Source organism: Sinocyclocheilus rhinocerous, unplaced genomic scaffold, assembly GCF_001515625.1.
Source record: "Sinocyclocheilus rhinocerous isolate Xijiao unplaced genomic scaffold, SAMN03320098_v1.1 scaffold1338, whole genome shotgun sequence".
Classification (NCBI taxonomy): Eukaryota; Metazoa; Chordata; class Actinopteri; order Cypriniformes; family Cyprinidae; genus Sinocyclocheilus; species Sinocyclocheilus rhinocerous.
Genome location: NW_015632722.1, coordinates 647,662 through 667,420, shown reverse-complemented (window position 1 = coordinate 667,420; position 19,759 = coordinate 647,662). Strand labels below are relative to the sequence as shown.

The 19,759-nt window shown below is 37.5% G+C and overlaps 1 protein-coding gene across 1 annotated transcript in view; it reads left to right on the top strand.

Annotated features, from left to right (window-relative positions):
- The first annotated feature begins 1,487 nt into the window (after nt 1-1,487).
- The window catches only part of LOC107742841 (syndecan-3-like), a 31,933-nt gene continuing 13,661 nt past the window's right edge, over nt 1,488-19,759 (top strand). The window contains exon 1 of the mRNA XM_016555901.1: nt 1,488-2,064. Within this exon, the coding sequence (XP_016411387.1) occupies nt 2,008-2,064 (57 nt within the window). The 5' untranslated portion in view covers nt 1,488-2,007. The remainder of the gene's footprint in view (nt 2,065-19,759) is intronic.

Below are 19,759 nucleotides of genomic sequence, written 5' to 3'. Positions count from 1 at the left end.
AAAACTACGCTTGTTGAAGACTGAGGCTGTGTTTGGAAGCATTTTAGTTGCTTTAATTCATCATTAAACAAATGTGTGATATTAGTGAAACATTAATAGCATTTTCCACAAAGGATGTATTTGTTGAAATTTTCCTGTAGCAATACGTTTCTTAATGACACGGCCTGAGGATACTGTCCTGCTGAAAGTAGCAGATATGCTTAGATGAAGGATTCTGTTGGTTTTGAAATGTAAAACTTGCGTAACTAACATCTTTCCAGGGAACAGATAATTGCAAAATGCATACCTTGAATGCACCACAAATCTCTTTAGATAAAAGCGTCTTGCCAGATGTGCAATTTTAAATCTTGCATTTTTCAAAGGCGGCTGAAAGCCAGTTCTCACTAAGGACTGTAGCTGTCCACAGCACAATAACAATAATGGCACACTGGAGCGATATTGCTGGAATCACTTTCAGAATTGTTTGTAGCTGACGAACAACAAAAACATTACCAGCCCATCTGAGTCCACCTGACTTTAAAGACCTTGAGCATTTAAAGCAGATGTCATAACTGCAGTGCACTTACCGTTCAGGCTGTGAATGGGCCTTAACACAAATAAGTTTGATAAGAATAGATCTTTGTTCCATCATAAAGGTACAATGAATATTAAGCCTGTAAAGTCTGATATATGAATTCATAGAAATCATGTTTTGTATCATATTTAGATCATTAGACTTTTATGGCCCATATAGCATGATAGTGAGAATATGGAGCTCATACTCGAGGAAAAAGCACCTCAGATTTGTTCAGAAACTGAGCAGAAAGATGCAATTTGGTGCAGTTGCTGTTATTTCTGTGGCCAATAAACAAGATGCCTTGTAAATCAATGAGATTTTTAACAGACTACTTACATAAAATTCATTTAAATATCAGTTGTCACTCTATATCTCCCAATAATGTCTTATTAGGATGATTTTAAATGCTTAGTTTTATGACTAAAAGCTCTGTAGTTTTAATTATTAGGGCAAAACATACAATGCAATAAAATGATGATTGAGGGACGTACAAATAAATATTCCTCAAAAGCCCAATGTATCATATTTTCATAAATGTCTTGATTTGCAACACATAAGGCAAGTGTGTGTGTTTCTAAATGAATGACTGAGACAGTTTTGAGCCGTCCATATGTTATCCAATATCACCGGCTGAACGATATCTTATAGTGTGCTTAATAACTGAGCTCAGTGCATCAGACTTTCTTAAATACAGATAAGAAGTCATGAATAATGTAGTAGGCTAGTCTGAAGGTATCTCACCCATACTCATACACCCAGCCAAATGTCGGTCAACCAAAAAACTGCCACTTTCATTCTTGTACTTGTTTCTTATGCACCATAAGACCTTTGACATATATGAACAATTTTATGTACATATTGAAACACCACCAAAAACATTATAAAGGACAATAAAGGTGACATTATATTCACTAGGAGTCAAAACAGTAGCATGAAATTACTGTATGTAAGCGGTATTATCAGAAACATATGTCCACTACTACAGACAAAATGTTCAGGGTCTCGGGACGCTTTGCTGGAAATCGCGATAGGGGAGGAGAAGGGAGAGGCAGGGAAGACGTCGATGCTTGACTGGGCTGCAGGGGGCATCCTCAACCGCACGAGGAAAATCCACCCAATGCCCGTCCTCCTCTCACACACGCCATAGCGAAGAGAAAGAGAGAGAGGAGTTCTGGTCTTCCCTCTGCTTCCATATCCATCAGGTCTCAGCCACTCAAGTCAGAGGGGAGGAAATCACAAGAGGCCGTGCGCGCTGCTGCTGCTCCTCCTCGGTCTTCGCGTGGTTTTGCGGGGATTTGACCGTGCCGACGCGAGACGGATGTGCCGACAAAAGCGCCTGCCCCGAAGTTGGATACCGTAAACTGAGCGAAAGGTTTACTCCTACCTAGTACCTTAAAGAGGAGCGCGGACACGAGAACGCGAGCCCCGTGTTTTGCTGCGTTCGGAGCACCATGAAGCTCCCGTGCTGGATGGCGCTTGCGCTGCTGCTGCTGGCGCAGACTGCACTGGTAAGAATGACACTCTATTGTGATCTATTGTTACGAGAGGGCGACTTACCGCCGGGCACACGCGCTCACATGTCCAACATTCACATTCGGGATTATGTTCGTGTATACTTTAAGTAATCTTTATGAGAGAGTGTGAATTGTAAGGTCATTAATTAGGCGACAGTAGCCGTGTGCTGTTCGGTTGTAAATCTTGGACGCGACCCACATTCTGTCGGCTGACCGCAGACAGCGCGTCTCTGGCGGCCTGGGGAGCGCTGCAAGTGGGCTGGAGAAAGCTCTGAGATGGGACCTACGAGCCAACCACAACCGTGCGGATTTCTCCTGGGCACCTTTGCCTTGTTTGGCCATTTTGGTCGGATGTGGGTGGGTGTGTCGGTGTTGTGGGTCAGGGACGCACCGTTAGTCGCCTTCCCCCGGTTGTCTGATTATGCTGGCGTGAAGCTTGGGTGCGTGCGTGCGCGCGCGCATGGCAGGATAAACTATAATTAACGCGTCGCATCTAATTAGGGTTTAATTGCAAGCCTTTTGTCCCTCATGTTTGCCTGTCGGCGGTCCCTCCACACGTACCGTTCTCTTTGTGGTCAAGAGTGGTCGGTGTGTTCCAGACATGGTCGGTAATTACAGCAGGGCTGCATAATAATGATTTGTAGCGGGTAATAGGCGGAGGTGTTGGCTGAGCTTTGAAAGTGTCGCCGATCGGCGGATGATATTGGCCGGAGATCGCCCGAGGTGGGGTGAGTGGGGTGAGTGGGGTGTGGAGGGTGGAGAGCGGCGGGCTGCGGGGGATGACGTCATTGGTCTTCGCGGCACGAGAGAGCGGAACCCAGATTCAGAAGGGTATCGAATTCATGCACGTGTTTTTTTTTTTTTACGTTTACATCGTTTAAATGATGTGCTTTTGAGAATTAAAAAAGCGGAACACAGGATCCACCTCCAGACGTGTGTTTACCTTTGAGCAGTGCGTGCGAGGAAGTGCATTAATGAAATCCTTTAAGAAAATTAAAACAGAACTCAGTCTTTACTACGGATGCTATGGTTTTTTATGTCACTGAGAGCTTTTGTTGAGCCCAAAGTCCTTCTTTTAATCAACTAACTGGCAATGATAAACTACTGGTGGTTTCAAATGCTTGTAAACACTATAGAGTGCAACAGTGCCCGTCCACTTTTTCAGTGGCCTTGATTCCTAAGTATTTTTCCTATAGGGAATTTTTGAAAGGTCTTTGTTTAAGAGTTATTAGACATTAACTAAACCAACCAGCTACAATGTGAATTATTTTTTTTTTTTACGTTTACATCGTTTAAATGATGTGCTTTTGAGAATTAAAAAAGCGGAACACAGGATCCACCTCCAGACGTGTGTTTACCTTTGAGCAGTGCGTGCGAGGAAATGCATTAATGAAATCCTTTAAGAAAATTAAAACAGAACTCAGTCTTTACTACGGATGCTATGGTTTTTTATGTTACTGAGAGCTTTTGTTGAGCCCAAAGTCCTTCTTCTAATCAACTAACTGGCAATGATAAACTACTGGTGGTTTCAAATGCTTGTAAACACTATAGAGTGCAACAGTGCCCGTCCACTTTTTCAGTGGCCTTGATTCCTAAGTATTTTTCCTATAGGGAATTTTTGAAAGGTCTTTGTTTAAGAGTTATTAGACATTAACTAAACCAACCAGCTACAATGTGAATTACTACATTACAAACTTTGAAGCAAGAAGTAGAGACCAAGACAAAGATACAGAGACTGTGTACTCATTGGCTTTAATAATCACATTTAAAAAGGTGAAATATAAACTTTAAACTTTTGATTTAAAGTTGTTGACTTTATATACATTAGGAGAAAATGTGATTTTTCTTCGGGTGGTTTGAGTTTGTTTTTGTTTCATTTTTATTATCAAAATAACCATTTCTCCTGCAATTGAGTCCTCGCTTCTTCTCCCCGCACGCACCGTGACAGGTAGCTGAGGAGTAGATGTTTTCTTATAGTTGACCATTATTAATGAATGGTTGCCGGAAATAAACTTTTTGCCCACAGTAGATTATGAATGCTCAGTTTTACCGGGCATTTTTATTTTTCCAATCTAGATATAAAAGATAACCACCATATGTGTGATCAAACATGCAGAGACCTTTAAGTGGGCTAAAAATGACATTCTTTGCACTCATGACCTTGAAACTTGTGTCAGTTGACTTTCCATTCACTTTGGGTTTTTTTTTCTTTTTCTTTGGAAAATCCTTACATTATCAACAAACAAGTGAACCTGTGTTGTTTGCGTGCAAACTTTACTCAGAGCACCTCCTGAGATGGTCAGAGTTCATTTTGCACATTTGCATACAAGAAAAAATTTGTGGAAACTGCATTAAGGCCAGTGAACATCCGGACAAACAGCAGAATCAGACATTAGACACACTAACAGCTTTTGACTGTTTATCAATATATAATCTAATGTGGTTCTTCAAGTGTGTCTTTGCATCCAAGCAGCCGCTTTTCTTTTCAAGTGTCAAACTGACATGTCGTACAAGTCACAGTGGGCTGGCTGATGAGAAAGTTTACATGTTATTGTGAAAAAAACACCTGAATTTGGTTGGTAGTGGGTGCTTATTTCATACCTATCTTGCCCACTCAAAACGAATCAACACACTTGTAGTATAATGCATGATTGGTTGAGTTGTTGTGGCCACTTCAAACGGAAGTCTCATGTGGATCAGGTCAGTGGTGTCATATCCTTTCTGGCATTGTGTGCCAGAGATGGAATTTAATTTAGATCTGGGAATTGAGCTAATGGACACACATCCGCTCCAGGGAGCTGTGTGTTTTAAAGGATCATGTTGGAGTCCTGGGTTCAGCACTGAATCAGTGTTTTGTGCTGTAGACGACAAAGACAACCATAGAGAGGGAGGGAGATGAGGAGGAGGGACTGAGGGAGAGAATGAGAGAAAATGAGTGGAGAGGAATGTGTGAAGCAATTTGACACAGGAAGTTTCTGCTGCTGACTTTCTCACTCAGCTGTACAAAGGTCTCGCTTACAGACTCACAAAAGCTAGACAGTGTTTTAAAGTTTTGATTGGGACATGCCTTGCTCAAAGTCTGTGTGGCCTGTGAGGAGGATTAGCATTGCTTGGGAGAATAAACCAATATGGGATTGGAGCCAATGTGTTCGGTTCATGCAACATAGTTTACCCGAAATGAAAATTCTCTCATCATTTAATCACCCTTGTGTCGTTCCAAACCTGTATGATTTTCTGCTGTGTAACAGAAAGGAAGTTAATATTTTAAAGAATATTTCAACTGTTTTTGTCCATACATTGAAAGTCAAAAGAGTCCAAAACAACATTAGGCCCCACTGACTTTCATTGTATGGACAAAAAATACTGAGACATTTTTCAAAATATCTCCTTTTGTGATCCATAGAAGAAAGTCATGTAAGTTAGGAACATTGGATTTTCTCAGGAGTGTTAAAATTAGTCAGAAATGAGACAATCATTCATTGTCATACAGTAAAGCCAGTATCTCACTAGTTGGTTTCCAGTTGCTGAATAATCTGAGTGCCAGTGTGTACGGCTGCGTCTCTCGGCAGGTGGGTGTTAACAGCCCCAGTGACCCAGAACCCTGCTGAGATAATGACCCTACAGTCTGAAAGTCAACTTCCGACCCGTTTGAAATGATCAGAGGTGGTCTTTGGGGCGGGCCTCTGACATTCAGCATAAAAGGGAGGGATTTCAGCAAAAACAGTCGGTAGTTGTGACACACCCGACCAAAATCCAGTTGCACAACAGGGATCATTTGGTTTTGGAATAATTTAATGAGAAATGTTTGACTTCATTTTGAAATCTCTGACTTTTAATTGCACACTTTTGGTTTCTTGGAAATCTGAGCTCAGTGTGACACTGAGGCCTTTTCAGGAGTTGTAATACAAGATTTTTTACCAAGACATATGTGAGAGAAAAGAGACCTTATTTAATCTCAGTAGTATATGTTAACATAAACTTCAGAAATGTTCTATTTCAGTTGGTACTAAAGCAATAATTTGTCTAAAGCAATAAAATGTCGCTTAAACACTTTAGTCTGACTGAAATGTCTAACTAGGTTTGTTAGTCTAATAATTTGATTGTATCAAGCATGTAAACATGTTAATCAGGCTACAGTTGGCTTCTGCACTGTTCACATGCTTGGAAATTCCAAACCCAAAAGTAGCTTGATTATAATTCCACATGTAAATGTACTTTGTGTCAATTGAGTTATTAAAAAGATGTGATGTGTGTCATTTACACAGAACTTTTTCAGTTCAACTGTGCTTTTACATTGTTTTACTACGTAAACATACCTACGTGCACTAGGCGGACGTGTTTGACTGTGGTGTCCACGTCTCATGTCTTGACACGCATGAAACAGCGTTTTCAAAATGTGCCACTCAAGTTCAAAGTAGTTCAACTTTTAATAAACGTGTCTCTAGACCTTGTGTTTTTTCTTCAGTCCATTGCCCCACATTTCCCAGGTTTTAATGCAAAAACACATTCTATGTGAACAGCCTCACATGTGGCTGTTTTCTTACACAAAAAGCCTCTAATAAACTTGTCAGTTCTGGTATAACAAGTTCTGCATGTAAATTTGAACATGTTGAATTTGTTCCTAGTTTGACAATGTATGTTCTCAGACACTTCTATTGAAGGCCAGTCCAAATGTTTAACATCTGGCCGCTCTAAATTTCTCCAAGCAAATCACAGTCATAACCACAGTCTTGCAACAAACACTGTGGCAATTCCATGTTGATATAATAAGTGCATTTCCCAAGGCTTCCAGCTGACACCAGTAGTGTCGTTAAAGGAAAAAAAAAACATTATCGGGTCCACCAAATGGCACTGTGTTCTGGTGTGAAAGTATTTAATTTAGAGGTGTTAGCCGAGGAGGTTCACATCAGCACACCTTCTTCACATAAACTAAATGAGCCACATCATGCTCCCCTCCCTTTGACCTCCTTACATCTGTCAGCCGCCTCCTGCCCAATAACCTGAAGATGATGGATGCAGGTAGGTGAAGTCTGGGTCAAATCATTGCCATGCGTGAGTGTCATTCATTCATTCAGTTGGAAAAACACTTGTGGACTCATCTGAAGGAATGTATTTTGAGTTTTTTGTGACAGTGTTGATTACCACAAAAATACTTTTGTCTTGTCCCTACTTTTCTTTGAAAAAAAGCAGAAATCTGTGAGGTTACAGTGAGGTGCTCTCAAAGCAAGTGGATAGGGCTGATCTGTACACATCTTTACAAGTTTCAACAGTAAAGCCACAAGGCGTAAACAACATGACTGTTAACATAATTTTAGTGTGGGAAAAATTGCTTGCTAACCTCTTCTCTGTACAATTATATCCAATTTTACTTTGTTGCCATGACAGTGCAATGCCTGAAACCTTAAAATGAACTAACTTTTTCTAGCTTTACAGCTTAAATAATACACACGTTTTACAGAAGTAATGCAAGTAAAATTATAAGCTTCACATATCTGCTTTTAAATCCTCATATATATATATATATATATCAGGATACAAATATGTATAATGACATGGGTATTACAATGTAATCATTACACCTATGGAGAGTCCCCATAAACCACATAAACAAGTGTGTGTGAAGATTTCAGCTATTTTAAAAAGAAAAATAGGGATGAGTCAAAATTATTTCTTGTGGCAATCAACATTATGCCGGCAATGCTTGCTTCTCATTCTGTCATTCACCTATATCGAACCTGGAATATTCCTTTCACACCTTCACCTGTGAGGTAGTAGGCAGAACATGCTGTAATTGAATATTACAAGCTATGATGCTGTACTGTAGAAACCCATTTTAGGATCAGAGCTCGTATAGCCACGCAAAGAGAAAAGAGAGGGATGAATTGCTGAGAGAGAAGGCGGGAGGGAGAAAGGTGGAGACTATCAGGGCTCGTTGCTCTTTCCCAGGAGACTGTGTTCCTCTACCTGGTCTGCACAGTGTCACCATGACAACGGCAGAGCATATCTCCGTCACAGCCGTATCTCTGGTCTCTCCCCTTTCTTTGCCCCTCTCATTCTGTCATTCACCCTTTTCTCTTTCCTTGCTTGCTCTTTTTCATCTGTCTCTCTCTTTCTCTCTGGGTCTCCCTCACTAATTAAGATGCGGCTCCAGCAGTCTGGTGGGGGAGGGGAAATCACTCCATACCTGAGAGACACACAGGAAAAGAGACTGGCTAGGAGGGAAGGGACACGTAAACTATATTTTACAGTCGGATGTGTGGGCATTGGTGCGTTTATAATGGGCTGGAGTGTAGTATTTTTATACGGGTGTGGTTTTAGATGTGTAAATGGCAGTTGCGATCCGTATCTCAGAAAAACCAGCAGCATGATTTAATGTCTTTCCCCCTCAGAAATGACAAGTGCTTTTCTGTCCCAAATTTTTGTGTGCTTGCATGCGTGTGTGCGCCATGCTATAATAAGACCCTAAATTAGAGAGCATTGGTAAGAGGCATTCCAAATCCACAATGAGTTTTAAGATGCCTCACCAAGCTGCTCTATAAAAATGAATACAGCTATTGTAGCCAAACAGGACAGCCCTTGCCCGGAGAAAACGTGTTTATGCACATGTGTCCTTCCTTTTCCTCCTTTTCTGTCTGTCTGTTTGTTTGTTCTGCAGATGTTCTCCTGGCCTCTTGCTTGGGGAAGGGGTTGGGGTAGTGACGTGTTTCCGTGGACATAGAGGAACCACGAGGATAATTGGGTTAACAAGAGAATGGGGGCGTGGCCGTATGCTCTGGGGACTTCTAGAATGTTGTTAACTTTCCAGTAGCAGGGTGGGGCGAGGTGAGCGCCAGATGAGGGTCTATACAATGCTAAAAACAGCCCCAGAGTTAATTGGGGAAAAGGAATATTTAGATAACGCTGGCGGAGCGTGTCAGATGTGATGTGAAGGCCATTAATCAACAAGATTTGCGTTTATTATAAAGACAAATGATGAACTGCATTAAAGTAAGTGCTTTCATTCATTTGAGAGCACGCATTCATGCATTTAGTGAGATGGCTTTGTGAAAAAATATAGTGTTTGTTTACATATATACGTTTACATTTATCCATTTAGCAGATGCTTTTAATCCAAAGTGGTTTACAGATGAGGAACACTAGCATTTTACCATTCAACTGACAATAATATCTGTAGATTTGTGTGCAAAGAGAATGTGACATAGGCTGATGTGTGTGTGTGTGTGTGATGTGTATGGATATGTTCACACAGTCAAAGACCATCACTCCAGAAAGCGTTTTCAGAGTTAAAATGACGTCATTTAATAAATGAGTCCAGTGAAGGCATGACCTCATCTGTTAAATCTTAATTAACTGACAGAAGCTTCAAATGCCTTTTGAAAAAAAAAAAAAAAAACTATGTAGAGTACAGGATTTGGCTTGTGCCCAGACCACGAAACTGATTAGCGGCTTGGTTGAAAAGACAGTGATGGGATTTAAAACTTTCTGAAAGCGTGCAGCTTATATTTGCATCTGTGAGTTACCATGAAAAAAATGCAAAGAGTACACAAGACAAATGAGTCCTGAAAATTTAAGAGAGTCAGTTCAGAATGCTTTTACCACTCTCGTTTAAAACCAAAACATGATACACCTGTGGTCAGTAAAATTTTGAAAAAAAAAAAAAAATGCTGTTTTTATTCAGTAAGGATGGAATAAATTGATCAAAAGTGACAGTAAAGACATTTGTTACTAATATTTCCTATTTCAACTAAATGCTGTTCTTTTGAACTTCATTTTTAACAAAGAATCTTGAATCTTGAAAAAAATTTATCACTGTCTCCATAAAAGTATTAGGTACATTTTCAAAATTGATAATAATAAGAAATATTTCTTGAGCACCAAATCAGCATATTAGAATGATCTCTGAAGACTGGAGTAATGGCTGCTGAAAATTCAGGTTTGCCATCACAGGAATACATTACATTTAAATATATTAAAACAGAAAACAGTTACTTTGAAATAGGCCTGGGCGATAAAACGGTATCGATATTTATCGACGGTACACCCTCTTCGATAACGATAGAAAAAATGTTCGATATAGGCACGTGCTATGAGTGACGCAGACCGCACACACAAACACGAGCACATGCTGAATTGAGTGCTGTGCAATTTAAATGCGCTGCATTATTTTGCTCATTGTGCCCTCCTGTGGCCTCGGGAGAAAATTAGACCTATACAATAAAGACCTATTTAATCTGCATATAAAACATTAGAAATTAGATATTTGTTTCATTTTTATTGTGTGTTTGACTGTTAAAACAAAAAAAAATTGTTGTTTGTCTCAAATTGGGTTATTTTAAAAATACAGTGGTTAAATTAAAAAAAAAAAATTCTATTGCTTTTTGTTTTAAAAAAGGTTATAAAAAATGTCAATAATTATCGATACCGAACGATATGAAACATTATATCGTTGATAATTTTTTTTAGCTATATCGCCCAGCCCTACTTTGAAATGTAATAATATTTCACAATATTATTGTTTAGCTGTACTTTTGATGAAATGCATTTTTGGTGAGCATAAAAGACAAAAATATTACTGGCCACAAACTTTAGAATGGTATTGCATATGAAATGAACCATATTTAGCTTCAAAATGGGACTGACAACTGTTTTCTGCTGCTGTGTGAACGATGTGTAACCTATATGCATGTGATATTTCTAAAGGGATTTCCTGATGAGAGGGACTTTACATTATTTAGTAGTCAGTCCCCATGGTGAATGACACAAAATGCAGTGTGAACTGCAGAGATGCACATATAAATCTGTATTTGTGACTGTTGCAATTCAGCTCATTTAAATAGTTCAAAATTCCACTTTGAAGTATTTATCCATATCATCAAACTAAGTCTGAATGAATGATTCTTTAGGGGGTTTTAGTTCCAGTGGATTTATGTTATATAATATGACTCTGCAAGAATCTGCATAGCCGATCTGACACCAAACATTGAGATAATAGTTTTAAAATATTTATTATTCCACACACTTTTTATTTTAGGGATTTATTTATACCAAGTAAAAACTCCCAGATAAGAGCCAAAGAAAAAAAATGAGCCTGCAGCCAAAAATGTGTGTGAAAGCACACGCATAAAGTAAACTGTCTGCTCACATCTTTGAGGATTTAACACCGTGCACCATTTAATCCATTTGCATTTTCTTTGTTTCTCAGCCTGCATGCACAAACATGTGCACAAAAGGTCATCCTCACCTTCAGTATAACCTCTACTGAAGTTTAATCACTCAACAGTTGCCCATTTTTGAAGCTCAAAGAGTCTTTGAGTGACGGAGCTGAAAGCTTTGTGCACATTGATGTGCAAATTAACACACCGTCTTTGCAACTCAAGAACCAACACATCTTCCTACAGTAGGTGCAGTTGAGAGGCTCGTCGAATCTAAAGTCAGGCTTGTTACTCTGATAAAATCTTTACTAGAAGATGTATTCCAGCAGCTGAGTGATAAAGATGTGTACTAAAGTCAGAAGTGATTAATCTTGATTGAAACACTAAGGACAAATATTTTAGTCAATTTAGTCCCATTTAGTATTTATTACAGTTTTGTCCATTTAGTGTTTTATTTATAATGTTAAAATCATCAAATACTTTTACACAGGACACTTTTTTTGGAAATTTGTATGAAACAAGATGGCAAATTCTTTTAAATATTAGCCCTTCTATTTCCATTATCTGTAACTGTGGCTTGCATACAAAGAATATTAATTTTAGTACCAGTCTTTAGTCACAAGATTTTCAATGACTTCTTTATTGAACAACCAGTGTAGGTTGTTTTTGTGATGGGAGAGAGAATGCTATACTTTGTATCAGTTTTTGACAAAAGCAAGCATAATAATCTGTACCAGTGACTGTGAATGATTGTGAAGTTGTTTTAAAAAATGTGATGAAATGTCAGAATGTTGGCTGAAGAGATTCTGCGCTGCTCAGCCAGACTCTGAGTATTTGATAAGAGGGATCTGGCACACACACACACACACACAGCTGATGAAATGCAGACTTCTGTCATGTGTGGAGAATGACTAAGAGAGAGACCCTGTAAATAACAGATCTTTCAGTCCTGCACAAGAACTATGATATTACACAAATGAATGGTGGAGATATAAAAAGAATCATTTTAAACTGTTAAAGTGTTTTTTTTTCTTCTTTTTGAAATTAATTTAATATTGTATGCACATCTCCATTATGCGTGTAATGGAAGATTGACATAATTTCCCCCATTGAATATATAATTTTCATTATTAATTTAAGGTATATTACTAACTAATTCTGGATATTTTCTAAATGCATGTTATTGATTGTATTGTGTACATGCACATGCTTACATTTTTACTATTTGTTTAGACAAAATAAAATAAATAAGGACAGAATTTCCATTTTTGGGTTAACTACCCCTTTAATGTCTGATCTTGTCTCAGTGGTCTGAGTTTCTGACAGTAGAAGGCCACGGCCTGCATCAACAATCTGCTGGATGTCAGGTTCATTACAGATATAATGGAGTTGATGAATTCTGACTCAAACGTGAAGTCAAGGCTCACGCTCACACCTCCCCCATCGTTTGGCCTCCAAGTCAAGGGCTTAGGCCAAGATCAGTGCTACGCTGTTATTGCCACAAACACTGAATGCCATGACTGTAGCTAAAAGAAGGTCCTCTGGCTGTCACAGCTTTACTGTCAGTGGAATAAATTAGTCAGTAAAGTTCATTTATAGCGCACAGATAAAATCGAGAAGTGTTGACTAAAGTGATGACCAGCAATATTACATTAAAAATTCCAATGCCACAGCAAAAAAAGAGGGAACCCTGTAATTAAAATGAACTGTTCAGTTTGTTTTTTAGGGTTAACTTGTGTTCACATTCGATTGTAGAGGGCTTATTAAAAACACTGAACTGATCCAGCCAGGAATAGTGTTACGGGAAACAGAAACAGGAACTACTATAATATAAAAGTCCAAAGATGGCACAGTGGCAGATGTAGACATTTATATGAAACCTTATGCACAGATCTGACATTTGACACAAATTCACTTTTTTTTGTTGACTCGGTATGATTTTTTAAAAATGTTTTTGCATAAAGTCTCTTATGCTTACCAAAGCTGCATTTATAATAATAAATAATAATGATAATAAAAACAGTAAAATTGTGAGATATTTAACATAACTGTTTTATAGTTTATTATATTAAAAAATGTAATTTAGATGGCAGTTGAATTTCTATCAGCCATTACTCCAGGCTTCAGAGTCACATAATCCTTCAGAAATCATTCTAATATGCTGATTTCATGCTCAAGAAACCTTTATTATTATCAAAGTTGAAAACCGTTGTGCTGTTTAATATTTTTGTTGAAACCGTGATTTTGTGAAGTTTTTTTTTGTCAGGTTTCTTTGAATGAATAGAAAGTTAAAAAGAACAGTATTCTTTTAATACAGAAATCTTGTATAACATTATAAATGTCTTTACTATCACTTTAGATAAATTTAATGCATCCTTTATGAATAAACTATTAATTTCTGTTTTTTGTAAATATATATTTAACTTTTTTTAAGTGCAAAGCATAAAAAACATTCACAGTAAGTACCAACACATTATCCGTCAACTCCCCTCAAAATAAATAAATGAGTTAATATAAAATAAATAAACATATAAAATTACTAAAATAAATAAAAAAAAGAAAATGAAAATAAAATAAAATACAGAGGCAATGAAAAGTACATTGTAAAAAAACATTAAAGAGCTTACAATAACATATACATAAAGTACAAAGTGTTGTACACTTCTTTTATCCAAGCCAAGTCCAACAAGCCCGCCTTATTAATTTCTATTAAAAAAAAACTGGTAGTGTAGATAATTTCAAAAAAGCCACATACTGGCAGATTTATCAGTCTGTACGGCATATTGTCACGTAAATGCTCATGCAGTGTCTGCATCTAATTTATATGAATAAATGGATGCCGGAGTCTCTCAAAATATCACCGCTATTTGTAATTAATTGCAATTACCTAAGGTATGATTATATTTTGACATCAGTAATAAGAGCAGCTGTGTTTGAAGGAATGTGACTGTCAAGCTGCGAGTGCACACAGTGTTTCCCGCGCAGTGATTTTCATTATAACCCCAGATAAACTTTCCAGTGGGAACAAATGGATGCATGCTAAATTCTCAATGAAGACACGCTGCAAACGTGTTAAATAGCTGCCTGTAATTTCATGAATTTGCAAAAGCAGGTGGAGTGTGAAAGCGAGAGAGTTAGAGACGGATAGAGAAGACCGGAATCAGATGCCTCAGTCAATCTATTTTTCTCTCCATTCCTTCCTGCTAATCTCCTCAGTTATCATGTTGTGCATGGAAAGTGATATTGATCGATATGAGTTAAGTGAGATACGAGTCCGCTTAGGCAGATGTGCTGGAAAGCAGATTACACTGCTGCTAATCCGCAAGTGTAGGGATGAAAGATCAGAATCAGAATCAGAATCAGAAAGAGCTTTATTGCCAAATATGTTTGCACATACAAGGAATTTGTTATAGTGTCACAAGCTACCAGTACACGGAGACAACAACAACACACAGATAATAAAAATGAGATGTGAATAAAATACACATGCATATATATAAACCACAAAAAAAAAATAATTGTAATTTTTGTATTATACAACAGGAAAAACTAACAAAAACAGTACAACCACTGGAGAGCCAAACACTGAGGCTGCCGTCTGCGGCGCCATCGCATTATAACATTATAACTTATTACAGCAGAATCACCTGCCTGAGGTAGAGCAAACTGACATACAGACTGAGAAGGAGAGAGAGTTAAACACAGTCACTAAAGAGCTTTGTGGGATGGTACACAGAATGGGACAGTCGACACAACCTAGTCAGAAGATTATAGAGAGAGAGAGATGTCACTCCAGCAGAGCGCCAGTCTGTGGCTAAAATGGTTGCTTTAAATCGAATCGGACCAGAAAACATTGGTTTGGGTGAATCAGGTTCATATGGTGATAAGTGACATGTGATGTCCAAATCATGAGCGAATGATTCTAATTAGCAGGTTCCTTTTAAAAATCCAAAAATCGTTCTGAAAGTGATTTCAATTATATCGTTCCTCTGTGCCATTATTATGGTTGTGGTGTGAACTCTGCAATTCTTTTAAAACCATATCTTTATCGTTATCATTATAGTTATCATCCTTGGTGTGAACAGGACATTAGTCTTTCTCTTTAGTTTTAATAACAGACACATTCACAACAGTTTTGTTGCAATAAAGGGTATTTGAATGTTATGTTTCAGGGGCCATTTAGTCTTGGAGGCCGGTATGTCGAGAACGAGATAACGTTAAGAAAAACCAGTCCACTGCTTTCGTGATCGCATTCGCTGTGTATTTGCACTTATTTAACTACACACAGTGACATTCCACACACTCCGCTTTTATCTTTTAGTGTGGAAAAGGAAGGAGTGTGTAACGGGTAACTGCATTCCTGCTTTAACCTGATGTTTTTAATGGGTGATGATAACCCTGAGATGAATTCTGGTCAGATGAGACTCATTCTGAAGCAAATATGACTTTAATTTATTATGCACATGCACAGACGCACACATCACATGACGGTTGAGTAGAGGTTAATGATGTGGGCTGGCAACCCAAAGCTCAGGGATTCTGAAATGGAGCGTCAGACAGATGCCCTGTCATTACTGTGACCTTAAGTTAGACTTGTTACCTCAAGTTACTTGTGTAGGATAGTCCCTGCAATTACTGTACTGTATGTCACTAAATGACATGTAACATAATCTTTGGTTGTGTAACAACTTGATTTGAATGACATCCACTTCTTTTTTTTCTCTTTCCGCATTGCAAAATCATTGTATACTATGTATATTAGTGTTGGGCGATATGCTCAATTTTCATATCGTCAGCCTATGAGATCGCCCATACACGATATTATTGTGCTAATTTATGTAATTATTTACTTAGTTTCATTGCGGGAAAGTGAACCAACTCCAGCGTAAGGCTAAAAGGAGCCTAATGTTTTTAATATGAATGAATTTGTATTTAACATGATAACAAATTAATAGAAACATCGTAAGTTACTAATTATAATGCTTACATTTCCTCAGTTGTTCAAAAAGTAGCTACAGAAAACGAGCAAAGAACATTACATTACCAAAGAACATCATCACAAGCTCAGTCTAGCGCGTTATGCACTTTAAAAACACTCCCGTTAAAATCAGTGAATATACACTGTATGATGAATAAATCTCTTATACTTACATTGCACGTAGATCTGCACTTTGTTGTTTATGATGAGAGAATTCGCGAGTCAGAATTCAGTCAGCGCGCGCTGAACAACGGAACTCCGCTGTTTCAGTGATGACTCATCTGAACGCCTCTGATTGGCCATTGCATTCATAAGCTCAGCATAATCGTGTGTGATTGGTTAAAACGTGCAATCAATCAATCAGTCAATCTTTATTACAGACTCAAGGTCCAAAAATAAATAAAAAATACTATAAAATACTGTAAAAACTGTACTGCGCAATACTGTAAAAACGATATATATATATACATACAATTCAAAGTTTTGGGGTTGGTAATAATTTTTTCTTATGCTTACCAAAGCTGCGTTTATTTTGATAAATAGTAAAAGAAAGTAAAAAGGCAGTGCTTATTTAAATAGAAATATTTTATAACGTTATAAATGTCTTTACTGTCACTTTTGATCAAAATAATGCATTTATATAATCTAATTTTTCATTTATATAATCGAATTTTTACACAAATTATTATTACAAGTTGTGATGTCATTTTTACCACAAGTTGTTAGTTTAAAGGAAAATGTTACCCTTTTTACATTTAATTTTTAACTATTTTTGATCTTCATATTTTTCAATCAATTGCAAAAACTACGCAAAAAGACTACTAAATATTATTTAAAAGTCTAAATTTAAGATATATAAAAAGTTTTATCTATGAAAATTAGCTGTTTATTCCATTTGAGTCCATTTAAAATGTCATGTCCACCTCAGAATTGTATTAAACACAATACATCACTTGAGACGTGATGGAAAAGACATTGTGGTGGAAATTCAACTAAATGAATTTCAACAAAATCACAGAAGTCTCTTGTGAGATATTTATGTTCCCTGTTCAATAATGTTTATTTAAAAATAAAAATAAAAAATTACGGATCCCAAACATTTGAATAGTACATCCCTCTAGATAGAGGACGAGGAAATGCCTGCCAACCCTGTACACACCTGTACACACAGGGAATACAATGCAGTGTGTATCTCCAGTGTCTACACTCTCAGAAAAAAAGATACAAAACTGTCACTTGGGCCGGTACCTTCTCTAAATGTACTAATACAGTATGTGCCTTTTAGGCACTAATATGTACCATTTAGTGGTAAATATGTATACAATGTACGTTTTAATATGTACCTTTTAGCTTTTGTACCGTTTAGGGTACTGGCCCAGTGACGGCTTTGTACCTTTTTTTTCTTAGAGTATATGTGTCCACGTGACCATTTCTATTGCTTACTTGTTTGAATATCTGTTTGAATGTTTACCTTTGAAAACAAAACTCCATCTGTTCATTTTACTCGCCTTTAAAGACATGTTGAGCCATTAACTGATCCTAGACAGACATAAATAAACAAAACAAAACCGATATGATGTTGTTTTCCAATGTTCATTGGTAAGTGTGATTCTGTAGTGGCGGTAGATGCTATTAAATTCTTGACACTGGACCAGATTTCCACAGTGTTTCTCATCCACTTCTGTACTCAAGTCAGGTATGCTGTTACTGAGCAACAACTCTCCATAATAGTCCAGAATTGCTCCTATTTCACTTTCAGCTACTGCTATTCTAGAAAACCTGCCGTCGCTCGTATTCCCTCGGTTCTATGTACATTCTCCTCCTTTTTTTTTGTGCAGCAAAACTGAGATTGTCCCCAAAGATATGGGAAATGAGGATCTCCGGGCACATACAGAAGTTCAAACACACACACACTGAGAACAGCAGGGTATTCTGGGAAAGGGGGAGGACTGTTCATAATCACAAAAGCTGACCACACACACTCGCCCTTACATGCACACCCACATACTCACAAAGGCAAGCCATTCCCTAGCCCCTGGCTGCATTTTTTAGCTCCTTTGAAAAGTTTCTTAGAAACACAAGAGAAGTTATGATCCACAGGAAGCCCCATCTGCTTGTGAGGAGAAAGAGTTCATTCACCCAGACACACACGGACATACAAATACACACACAATACCATCCTTTAAACTTCACAAACACTGCATACTGCGAATCACTTGATCTGCACTTTTGAGTTTATTACAAGTCTGTGACAGCGGTCATGTTACGCACATGCTGTTGCGAGTTAACCCTGTTTTACCCTGTTATCCCAGACAGCAGTGATTCTGGGTGTTGTAGGCTGGCTGGTTGTCCATGGCAACTTCTCAGCAGAAAGCTTTCCAGACACTTTCCCCACATAACACTTGGAAAACCCAAGCCAAAACTGCCTTAACTGCTCATCCAATCTAGCAAATCGTTTATTACGAAGTTGAGATTTCTCTTCTAAGACAGAAGCCACTGTTTTATGTTTGAGTAAAAAAAATGACTCTTACAAGGAGCATGAATTAAAATTTGTATGCATTTGTTTACTTTAATACACATTTTTATTGTGAACAATCATTTTTACATTTTAAATTTTCTTGTTTAAATTTATTCTTTCTCTGTCTTTCAAATTTCTATAAAAATATAAATAAAAATATTTTTAACAATAGTTATTAACTTAAATTTAAAAAGTGTTATTCATGTTTTTGTATACATTTATGTAATTGAATTAGAAGTTTTAAAAAAAAAAAATCATTTTTTTCAACCCCTCCCCTCCAAACACCTGTCACTTTTAACAACCCAGTTATTTCCAGATCGATTAAATATAGCTCCACCCTACAATTGTTTCTCTTTTAATATCCTTTTTTAATTTAAAATATGTCACATTAATGAAGTAAAGAGGGTTGCTGATTTCAAATTTAGTAATTTAGTTTTGTAAAATGTATAATAATTTGGTTATGTGCCAGGCTTTGTTGATTAAACCAGGGATAGTTTTTGTCACCGCATCATAAATGCTTAATACTTGTATGCTTTGGAGGAGCTCTTATACTGACACACACAGCGTTTTACCTATATGGGCATCCGACATGGTCCTAATCCCGTGGGATTATGAGATCACTTGCTAGTTGGATTAAGGATTGTCCTACAGAAACAGCTGTCCACTTCATACACATATATAACATGCATTTCAAGAGACAAAGTTTAAACTTGAGGGTCAGCTGTTTTATAGGTGGAGGTGCTGTAATGCATTTGTTTTTTTGGTATTTGTATTTAATTGGCACATGTAGATGTGCATTCAGATATTTGTGTGTGTCTAACTCTGTGGTAATGAGGTCATCACCTAGTGACCAAGTCACCTCTTAACTTTACTTACACAGTGATCTTTCTCTCGCTCTTTCACACGCTCTCTCTATCTCAAGTCATACTCGCAGCTGTTCCTCTGGAAAGAAGCCAGTAAAGAAAAACATCAAATTTGGCAGAGAAAGAGAGGACAATACATGTATGTGTGTATATATATATATATATATATATACACACA